This window comes from Plectropomus leopardus, chromosome 18 (assembly GCF_026936395.1).
Source record: "Plectropomus leopardus strain MGB_pleo_1.0 chromosome 18, ASM2693639v1, whole genome shotgun sequence".
Classification (NCBI taxonomy): domain Eukaryota; kingdom Metazoa; phylum Chordata; class Actinopteri; order Perciformes; family Serranidae; genus Plectropomus; species Plectropomus leopardus.
The window spans coordinates 31,973,143-31,985,000 of NC_142193.1; the positions used below are offsets into that span (position 1 = coordinate 31,973,143).

Here is an 11,858-nt window from a genome sequence, read left to right on the forward strand (position 1 = left end):
CACAGGTCATTTTGTTGTTTATTTTTTTAAACTTTCTGTTTCTTTTTTTGTTTTTTTGGGGGGTGGGGGTGGGGGTGGGCAGGTTGTCTTGCAAATTTTCTTTTTTCTTTTTTTTTTTACAAATTCCTTGCTATTTTTTGATGGCTTCTTCTGTCTGTAAATGGCAGTGAATTTTGTTTATATTTAGTTCTGCCACTTTATTTTTGTGCTTTTATTTTGAAGAGCGCCGCTCGTACTTCGCTACTTCCTGTTTTGCGAAGCCTGACTTCTTGCTCCCATCTCAGAAAACAACATGCTCACGTTGCTTCAGAGCTGGTAAAACATGCAAACGAACTATTTACTTCTTGTATGCTGTGTTGGAACTTGTAGAAAGTTATTTTATTGTGGTTCGCTTCGCGTTTTTTTGTGTTTTGTATATCTTGTGTAAGGAGTGTTACCGCGAGGTGTGTGTGGAAGACAGGCTGCAGCAGGCTGAGCTCAAGCAGAAGGAGGTATGATGAGACTAATGGTGTATTCCTTGTGAAACGAGTGTTTCATTGATTTAAGACAAGAGAATTTGTTATTATTTTTTATTTACATATGAGCTGCAATTCATTACTGTTTAAAACGGATTATTTCATGTAAAATTCATTATGTGAGTTTACTAAAAATGATTGTTTATTAAGTTAAAAATGTGAACACGATTTATGTATTATTTTCTGAGATATAACACCACAGCATTTGCATTTTTGTCAGTTTTCATAGTTTTCACGGTGTCATAAGGTGACAGAAAGTGTCGGCAGCCAGTGGTGAGAGGAGAGGAGACGATTAAAACAACACCAGTCGAAGCTCTCTGCGTCCTGCGTGTTATTTCAGTGGGCCGCTACTGTCATTGCTTATTGTTTTCTTTCCATGTTTTTGAAAGAAACCAAGCCAGTTTCTTCGGGTTTCAAAGGGTCAAAGTGAAAATAGACACCGTTTCAACTCTTAATATTTCCAAGTGGATTTGTTTATATCATTATAAATTTCAACAGTCATCTTTAAGCATTTTCGCGCAGTAATAAACAATTCACTGTATTTTCTGCCAGAAGGGCGCCTCTGCATTGCATTGTTTTGTGCTCTTACTTTTGATTATTTCGCAAAGCATCTTGACTTCCATGGAAAGTTATGTCGTCCACTTAAAATTGTCCAGTTAGTTTCCACTCAGCCTCCGTCTGCTGAGGTCTAACCGCCTCAAAATTGTCCATGAGACGTCCCTGAGTACGAGGAGTCATAGCATATGTTTAGGAAAGAAAGATTGTTATATATTTATCATGTTTGCAGCATATTTCAGAGATAAGTGTACTCCGTTATGTTGTGAATAGTAAACTGAATATCTAAGCGACGCCTGGCGTCCGCATTATTTCACCCGTGTGGTATTTTTTGCAATGTATTTATTATGTCAAAATGTAAAGAAATGTATTGTTATGGTTGTACACATTATGTTGTGTATGGAGGTGTGCGGCGCCACGGTAGCAAAAAAAGAAAATCATCAACAATATCAATATCATGGCATAATGTGAATGTTATACCAATATTGAAAATATTATCATTCATTATTATTATTATTGTTACTTTGATTGTTTCACTTTATCAATAATAATTTATTGGCTTAAAACACAGTTTTAAGCCAATAAATTGATAAATAAATACATAAAAAAATACAAATACAAATACATTTTATTTTTGATTTTTTAATTAATATTTTTTTAATTTTAATTTTTTAAAAAATATTGATTGAAGCTGCTTTAAGGGACTGCCCTAAACACAATTTAAATAACTAAATACATAAATCAATAATGAATATATAAATAATACAAAAACAAATAACTTTTATTTTAAAAAAAATATTGATTGAAGCTGGTTTTAGGGAGTGCCCTAAACATAATTTCAAATCAATAATGAATAAATGAATAATAAAAAAAGAATTTTTTTTTTTCTCAAATATATACTAATTGGAGCTGTTTTAGGGGACTTCCCAAAACACAATCGTGAATCAATAAATAGAATAAGTTATAGACAGATAAATAAATAAAAATGTTGATTGGAGCAGCTTTAACGGCCTCCACTTAACACACTTGTCTTCTGGTGAAATAGTTTCAGTTTCTTTCACTTCTTTAAAAAAAAGTTAATTATGGTTAAACTCTTTATAACTAAACCTACTGCAGCTGCAGACAGACATGCACATGCAGTGAAATCCAATTTATTTAAGGACCTGGAGTAGACAAAAACACAATTGTGCAGCTTGATTATCAGCTTGTTAAAGTCTCCCCACTTAACCAGCAGCTGACAGCCTTCTCTGGGCATCAGTCCCAAAAAATTGCTCTGGAAGTGGGACAGACGTGAGCTTGTTATTTCAGTTGGTTATTTCCCAGAAGTGACGTGCAGCGCAAACACTCTGCAGTGCACTCAGAGCTGCAGAGCTTCAGCAGCAGAGAAAAGGACAGTAATGACTAATTACCCCCTAACAATTGTCCCTGTGTCTCAGTGCCTCTGGGCTGAGAGCCAGGTCCGGGCCTCAGGACATTTCCTGGCAGTTTTATTAAAAAGCCTCCAACTGCTTCGGTCAACACATGCTAGCAGAACCTTCTCCAAGGCAGCAAAGTTCAAATTACAACTGTGACTAATATCCATGTGCAGTTCTGCTCTGAAAATCACATAATGTTTGACCACAACCCACTGCAACTCATTTTGGTGCCTGAATATCGAATGCACAGCGATTCTCACACAACCCTCCATTAAAGAACATTTTGTCTTTAGCAGTAAAACACCAAATAATTCCCCAAAATCTCAAACTATTCCTTTAAATCTAAAGAACTGCAATCGTGAATTCACCAGGCTGCACACACGTTTCTTGTGCTCTGAAGTTGGTCTTTAGAGGAATTGCTGCAGTTAATTTTTGGCAGGTAATCACTTCCTTTTCCACCCTCGGAGGTTGTTGCTTGTTTTTCTCATAATGCCATTCATGTGTGTCGGTTGTTTTTTTTTTTTAAATTGTGTTTTTTTCTTTTTGCATGTTTTTCTCTCAGTTTGCAGGTCACTGAATCCTCAGGGCCTCCAAACAATCAGCTGTTAACCCTTTTAAACCTGAACAAATCAGCTAAATGGCTTAAAAAAAGAGAGAAGGCAATGAGCAAGTTGACAAGAAAAAACTTTAAAAAGTTTAATGTTTCATGCGACAACTGTTGCCAGTCAAATGGGCCCTAAATTGCGGGTTGGTGAAAATGTCTCTGTCAGCCAGTTTCAGCCTGTTGACTGGTGGTCGGCTGATGTCTCCAGGGTGTAACCCACCTCTCGCCCTCAGCTGGGATCGGCTCCAGCACCCCCGCGACCCCTGACAATGAAAGAGACATAACTGACTTTTGAAATTCGACATTTTTGGAAAACTACAAATGATAACATAACAGTTAAAGCTTGATGGATGACAGTCAGTTACAAAGACACGTCTAACTGCTGCCATAATGTCGCGACACTGCGTGCAGAGCCGCAGGCAGATGGATTTTAAGCCCACGAGGATATTCATCAGGCTGATAACAGAGCTTTGTCACCCAGGAATGAATTGTTCTGCCCGAAAAAAGAGGAGACAGAAATGGAAACAAAAGCCCTATTTTGCAGAAGAAAAAGTTACATTATACTTTTAAATTTGCACATTTCGGGAACAGAATAATGAGCAGCACATGGAGACACACAACAGGCAGGCCAGCCATTAGGAATTCTGGGCCACTAAATGAGCGCAGAAAGTTCCTTATTTTGTTTTTTTTTTAAAGCACAGTTTCTGGCTATGACAAATGGTGTGATTTTAGTTAGTTTTTTACATACATACATGTCTGTAAGTGTGTGTGTCTCAAAGCAAGAAGTTAATTATATTTAAAAAATCTGCCATTTTTTTGTTGAACAAAAGTATGTGAAAAACATTTATTTTAATTTTCACATTTAGGTGTTTTTTTGCATTAAGCATTCTCTACATTGGATTGGACAAAAAAAACACATAAAATAGTATCCAAGTCTTTTTATTTTTTAATTTTATTATTTTTAATGTCATTATTTTTAAATGATTTATGAGTGCATTTTGAGAAGAAACCCATAATTTGACTATTTTTCTTGTTTAGAAAAAGTAGCAATATAAGCCTGTAAAACCGGTTTTGAAACAAGTAAAGCATTCAAATATATTAAACTCAATTATTTTCCAAAGATCAGTTAATAAAGAGAGACCGAGCTCGAGGCTCTTATTGTGTCAGCTGATAACGGATTCATGGCGCTTTTATTTCGAAAATCCCGTATCGGAAGTGAAGTGACGTAGAGCTGCTGAGTCAAACAGCGGCGCGCGACAGTGCACAGCGCTAACCGGAGGAGAGGTAAACACGGCTTTATTTACGTGTGTACAGGAGATAAACACGGTAAACAAACATGAAACACACACACACACTAAACACAGAGTAAACACAGCAGAGAGGAAATTAATTTAATTTGAAAAAACAAAGCGCGAAGCTAGTCGGTTAGCATGCTCTGCTAGGAAGCTAAAGCGAAGCTAACTGCCGTGGACAGGAACACCTCACGAGACAACATGTAACCAAGACAACCGCCTTCACCAAACATTCACTAAACTTTAACGTTAGTTTCTGTCGGTTTATGTGCGTATTGGTGATCTGTGATAGAAAAACGACCTTTTCTGGACTAAAAAAACACGCAAACTGAAGCTAGTTAGCTGACTGACAGCTAGCGTCCACGCAGGTGTCCGGTTTCTGTGAGGAAAAACACGGAAATCTTATCCACCTGTTGATTCTGTTTTATTGTGAAAATGTCACTTTAGTTCAGTGACATGTAACCTTAATTAACTTGATTTAATGTTAACTTTAACGTAGATATGTTTGCACACGCGTGTTGAAGAGAAACTGTACTACGAAGACATGAGTGCCTTGGCGAGGTTTGTTGAGTTCAAATCCAGGAACGACGGTGGCTCGCTTTTGATCACCATGGTAACTTATTATGTGTCAAACTTAATCTGGTGTGCAGCAGGTTATGGTCAGAGGTTCAGCTTAAAATCAGCTGAAAAGCGTCCTTCACATCTTCCTCAAAGAGCGTCACTCATAATCAGTGTCATCATATGAACCGAAAACGTTAATAACACATTTCGTACATTTCGTACATTACTTGATGAGCCGTAATGTTACACAAATGCCTCCTTACTAAGCCGCGCAGTTATCATTATGCATTGCAAAGCTTTTGTTTTTCCCCCATAGGAGCCTGCAGTTCATCAGAGATGCTGGTTGTGGCTCTGACTGAACGACTGAATGTATGTTTGTGTGTGTGTGTGTGTGTGTGTTTGTATGTGTGTGTGTGTGTGTGGTGTTTTCTGCTCAGTTTGTCCTCAGTGGCTCTAAAAGAAGCTTGAATGATTTAATTTCACATTAAATGTGATATAATTCCTTCATATCATACAATACAGTCCCCACTTATTATTTTTATATGCTTAATTCTGATTAGCTGAAGTCTGTTTTTACTCCGCTGTTATATAACAGCTGATAGATATGTGTGTTTGTATTTATCACAGATATTATTCAGTCTATAAAATTAATTTTACTTTGATTTGTCCAAAAGCTGAAGTGATTAATAGTTTCCGTCATTACGGGACAATGTCTGACTTAAATACGATTATTGATTATAATATTTAAATCTGCTGAGCTGCAGACTGATCAGCTGTCACATTAGAAATAACGGAGCGACACAACAGCCTAATTAGATCGCCCATATTAACTTGCACATTCACTATACATCATTTTCTGTCAGCTCTATTCTGAATTGAAGCAGCAGTGTTACTTTGTGCTGTGATACAGTTTAATATTCTACAACGGCAGAAGCAGGTGGCACACAATCAATCATTTCTAAGTGTCAAAAGTGGCTTTGTTCATCTTGCTTCATAGTATACCCCCTGTAGTATTCAAATCATCAAAAAATAAATTACCCAATTATTTACCTTGTGCACTCTAACATTCCCTTCAACCCTTTGAATACGAATCAAATTTGCTTGCTTTCTGTCAAAAACGAGGGAAGAAGATACAAGCAACTAATCAAGAGATGGCCCAAAAATTTGCAAGAAGTTAGTAGAAAGTAAAAAGTAAAATTATCTTAAAAAACAAGCCAAACAGCATTTGCAAGAAAAGGGGCATTAAGGGACATTCCCTATGGCAAGCCCCTTGAACATTTAATCAGTAGGGCTGACAAGTGATTTAGTTTTCTTCAGTGGACTTTTTGACAAATCAAAACTATTGTTTTGACGAGTTAAAATTATATTCTGTGTGGTCATAAAGCAACTGTTGATATCAATAATTACTATTACCACAACTGATTAAATGTTAAAAGCGCTTGCCAAAAATTTCTGTAGTTTTACACATGAACTTCAGATTATTGGTAATGAAAGTTATTTATTGATTAAAAAAAACTGATTTTTTTGCAGGTAGCTATGACGACAGACTCCTCTCTCCTCAACTCTGAGCTGGAGTTACAGCAGCAGGAGGAGCTGTACCAACAGCTACTGTTACAGGTAACAATACTTTCAAGTGAATTAGGTTAAAGGTCCACTGCTTAGGATATAGAGTCAGAAATGGAACATAATACTCATAAAAGTGTCTTTTCTTAAGTGTAAAATCACCTGAAAATGAGAATCACTGTGTTTTTGTTACCTTAGAATGAGATGTTTATATCTACATACGGAGCAGGTCCTCGTCTATGGAGATCACCATGTCGAATTTGAATTTATTTATTTGATAGGACGATGCTTCCATTCATTCATACATTCATGCTGTTAAGTGCAAAAAATGTGCCACTGAAACCCATTTAAACTACAATTTTTGATCCCACAGCCATCAAAGCTTTAAAAAAAAAAAAAAAAAAACTCAATGAAAGTAAAAAATAATATTAGTGTATATTAATAATGTTTTATAAAGCTTGTTCTTGAAAATTATATGTGCAAAGCGATACGATCGTTCGAATAAAATTAAAGCGGACATTTTTTCAATTCCATTACTTTGTGAAGTCCACTTTTACAATTCAACACAGTTCTTAGCAGATCATCTTGATCAGGAATCAAATGACAGCATGGGACCAGCATAAAGGGGCACATGCATATCTGAAAAAAAACATTTTCATTCAGATATCTGGTGGAGGTCAGAGATGAAGGGACCTCCTATAGAAATGACCATGCTGGTTTTTCATCTGCAAAATTTAGCCTAACTTTCCAGCATTATTCTGCCCCCTCACTGAGAAGCTTGCATGACATGGTTGGCAGCGCTGGTTTTATCAGGTATAAAGTCATGTATTGGTGAAATGATCTTGCTGTAATATGAGGGAATATTTAAATTTCTCTGTAAAATATATCTGATGAACTATGTCTATTCATAAGTTGAGTGAGTGAGTTGTAGTTGTTTTTCATGCTCCTGGAGTTTAGAATATTGCATTGATATAAACCATCCGACCAAAATATATAATAATGATTTGCATCAGCCGACAGCCTCCTGAAGACAGAAATGTCGGCCAGCAATTTAAATTATCGTGTTGACACTGACAGCCCGAGAAAAATGTATGGGAACCCCGATGTCGCTAAATTTGTTTATTTGCTCCATGTCTGAGTTCTCAATCTTCTCACCCAACTGTCAGCAAGAAACAAATGAATACATTTCCCAAAATGTCAAACTATTCCTGTAAAGGATAAATCGATAGAGGGTTTGCTTCATTCATGATGGGGCACAAGATGAAAACTATCTTCGTGGCGTTTGGAACCTGACTTCTCTTTCAGTCTGTAAGATGATATAAAGATAGATGTTGAGCAGAAATGTTTGCTCTGTGGCTCTCCAGGATCCATTTCGCCTGAGAGTGAGCTGCATGAAGGATTTCGTAACCAGGTCTTCCTGTAAACACAGAGTGCCTGTGACATGCCACAGAAACAGCCCATGTTTGTTTTTTAGATGAAGCTCAAGAACAAAACAGCCTTTTCTACTTAAACTTTTATATAGTTTACTTTTGATCATGAATCATGAAATAACTTCTGGTCCAGCAAGGTTAAAATGCAGCCAGGGAACTTGTTGGGTCATTTCTTTTGTCTCTGGAGTGTGATTTACTGGAAATAATAAGACTAAAAAAAGATAATACTTCATGCAGAAATCTCTCCCACACTGTTGACCTTTTATCTGGTTCACTCTGCCTCGTCATCCTCAGATCATTAGTGCGCATTTCTTTTTTCTGACAAAGCTTTAATTTCCTTTGCCACTTTTTTAGCACCCTTGCTTTATATAAACAGTTTGAAAATCAAGCATTTTTCTTTTCATGTAGTTAAATATGTGTAAAACTGTCTTATGGGTCTGCAAAACATTTGTAAACTTAACCCTTACAGCCTGCTATAATATCACACTTGCTCTGCACACAAAATGCATTTTTCAAAATCAAGCTTTAAAAATATTATACCATAGTATGATTTTTTGCTTTTATTGAGTTTATTTTTTTTAACCAACATCAGTCCTAATCATGAATATCAAATATTCATTAATTTTCAGAATTGTAACCCTTTAATATTTGTATTTCCTCCATATGCCAAATATGGTCAAAATGACCTCATCGGGTGGAAAATAGTGAAAATGACAAATTCAGAGTCAAAAGCCCAGAATGACACCCAGAAATAATACAAGTCCTGTTTTTCTGCTCTGATGGCTGTGGGATCAAAAATGTCAGTTTGAATGGGTTTCAATGGAGCATTTTTGGACCTGAACAGTCTGAATGTAACTATTTAGTTTCCACAGTGTATTTTAGACTTATTGTAGGAGCTGAGCTGCAAAAACTGAAACTGAAGACTGAAAAGTGTGTAAAATGCACCAAACCGTCCTAAGTCTAAGTCTTAAGGGTAAAATAAACTGCTTGTTATCTTTCTAGACGATGGGACAGATACATACTGAAAATCCAGACTCCAAAGTAATACGACCACAACCTGGTAAGAAGCTGCACCTCAGCTTGATCGCAGATCTGATTTCTTGTATGTGTTTTGTAATCACCTTCATTTGTTGGTCTCTTTTTTCTTTCTCTCAGGCATGTGTGTGAAGACTCTCTCAGAGCCAGACAAGCAGAAGGTCTTCGTCAACATCTGTCAGTCGAACTCCGTCCCGCTGCCACCAGAGCTCTCCAGAGAGGAGCTGTTGGAGCTGCTCCAGTCAGAAGATCCCAGCGGCTACAGAGTTCCCATGAGCCTCGGCGAGCCACACACAGAAGTCGACAACAGTACGTGACCAAAGTTACATTACATCCTGTTCACCCATTGGCAATAAAAAAAAAAAACTATGAATATATTTATAACTTTACATGCAGAACCTTTAAAGGGCGAGTTATTCAGAAATTAAGATTGGCCTACATAGGCAGGTGTGCACAGACGGGTCTATGTTGAAAATATGGATGACATTCCCTAAAATGTGTACGTGAGAAAAAAGGTATCGCCTGCACTCTCACTCTGTGCCACACAAGTTTATTTAAGACAACATTTCGATCCTATTTGAATCTTCAAAACTACACCTGTAGTCATACAAAATGCACAACAAAAGGCTGACGAACGCTACGGTGGCAAATGAGGTTCCACATCCGAATCACTTGGGTAGTAAAACAATTAATTACAGGGAGAATAAAGTGATGTCAAGGCCATATTTAAAACATCAAATATATCTCAGGGTTAGGATAGAAAATAGAGAAATAATTTTACAAACAAGCAGAGAGAAAAAAATGTTTACAGATAAAAAAACACAAAGCAGAACAATTGTCAAACACATGATGACTTGGTTTATATATAGAAAAAGGAGAGAGAAGTACAAACTTATTTAATCTGATCCCTTCTTAATGCATACACACGTACCCCAAAATTAAACATCAAAAGTTTTACATTATTATTTACAGAAAGATAAAATAAATATTAAGTAACCAAATAAATGAACAGTATCCCCTGTAAACAGCTGGTGATGGTCAAACCCCCTCTTCATCCCTGTCCCTTGAGAAAATCATATTTTTTCATTTTAGCTTAATTCATAGTTTCACTGATATTCCTTTCCACAATTTAAACAGTTACAATTATAACCTGAAAAGTTTTTTTTATTCCTCCATTTCATTGTCGCGCAGTGCAACTTTGACCTGCTGTCCCCAAAAATCCTGCATGCAGGCAGCGTTTTATATCAAGCAACAGTTCATAAAAATCCCAGTGCATTAGACCATTAATCTGCTGGTGTGCTAGGGATTATGAAGCAAAATGGAAAAGCCTAGAACGATATCTACAAGGGCGTGAAATTCAAAGTTTCATTGCAGACAGAGAGACAGCAATGGACCTGCTTGAACAACTAAATGCCGTAACTGGATTTACTTTAGAACTGTGGTTTAAGTTGGTAAGAAAACACAGCCGAGAACAGGAACTCAGTCTACTTAGATGGATAGCCTATGATAAACATTTTACCCCAACTACTCTTGACGAGAGGTTTAAACAACGGATTCCTAATGGTATAACAGCATTATGTACAATTATGAAAGATGGAAAGGTTTTAAGTTTTCAGGATCTGAAACAAGATTACAGATTAAACAATCAGGATCTTTTCAGATATTTGCAATTAAGGGATTATTTTGACAGAAGAATAAAACATAGCGTGAATTTAGATAAAAATGGAATAGTTAGAACAATAATTTGAGTCTACCATTCAAAGAAATACAGAATAATATCTACTATATACCAACATTTAATGGAGAAAAGAGGGAATACAATATATATAAAGCACAAATGGGAGAAAGAATTAGGAATAAATGTTTCAGAAGACGATTGGTTGAATATTTGGAAAACACAACAATCTACTACATCCTCACGTGCTTGGAGAGAACATTGTTGGCAGAATGTAATTAGATATTTTATTACACCCAACGTTAGGAGTAAATATCAGTATATATCACAACCATGTTGGAGACAGTGTGGAGTAGTGAATGCAAATCACTCACTCACATATATTATATCTCTGTACTGGAATTTGGCAGTTTTGGGGAGATGTTCACGTGACTATTGTCAAGATTCTGGGCTATGATGCATCTAAATCGTGTACAGTGTTGTATTTTGGTTGTTTCGCAGCTGGTACTATATTAAGGGAAGATAAATACTTGTTAAAAATCCTGTTGGCAGCCTGTAAAAAGGCCATTACGAGGAAATGGTTTAAAGCTGAACCACCTGCACAAGTGGAATGGCTGGAAATTGTGGCTGAAATATATAACATGGAACAATTAACCTACAGAATAAGAACTCAAGAGGAAAAATGTCAAGAGAAATGGGAGAAATGGACATTGTTTACATATCAACGACAAACTGAGAGGATGAACAGATGAACTTGTTATAGAAATTGACTGATTTTGTGGAGACAAAGCAATCCAGACCCTTTTACATGTTTTTGGTCCCAGTGCAACTCAGAACAATAAAACAGAAAAAGATTAATTGTCCAAATATTTAAGAAAAGACGTCACAGTTGTGTCCCTCTTGGGCGTAACTGTGTATTCAGAGTCAGTGTGAAAAACTGTTACAGTGTGATGATATATATCACAGCTAAAAATATAAGTTATGGTAGACATTTTGCCTGTTATAACACACTTTGTGATGTTCGTATTGATGCTTTCTGTGGCAGCAGCCTTCCTGGTGATTTACAGTAATAAATAAACATTGTAGTACTGCAGGACAAGTAAAAGCTTTGTGGGAACGCCTCCCCTCTGTCGAGGCCTGTGGGCTCAAATCTTCAAACATGATGTCAAACTTCTGGCACAGATGGTTTAAGACACAAGTGAAGACACATCCC

The 11,858-nt window shown here is 36.6% G+C and overlaps 1 protein-coding gene across 7 annotated transcripts in view; it reads left to right on the top strand.

The window, feature by feature from the left end:
* Window positions 1-234: 234 nt before the first annotated feature.
* Window positions 235-11,858, top strand: part of pih1d1 (PIH1 domain containing 1) — a 24,671-nt gene continuing 13,047 nt past the window's right edge. For 3 of the 7 annotated variants that reach the window (XM_088091175.1, XM_088091170.1, XM_088091176.1), the window contains exons 1-4: window positions 4,264-4,415; window positions 6,473-6,559; window positions 8,938-8,995; window positions 9,091-9,279. In XM_088091175.1, the coding sequence (XP_087947301.1) occupies window positions 6,479-6,559; window positions 8,938-8,995; window positions 9,091-9,279 (328 nt within the window). In that variant the 5' untranslated portion in view covers window positions 4,264-4,415; window positions 6,473-6,478. Of the gene's footprint in view, window positions 316-428; window positions 492-4,253; window positions 4,416-6,472; window positions 6,560-8,937; window positions 8,996-9,090; window positions 9,280-11,858 lie in introns of those variants that run through there. The other 4 variants (XM_088091171.1, XM_088091173.1, XM_088091172.1 and 1 more) reach the window with 4 other exon arrangements.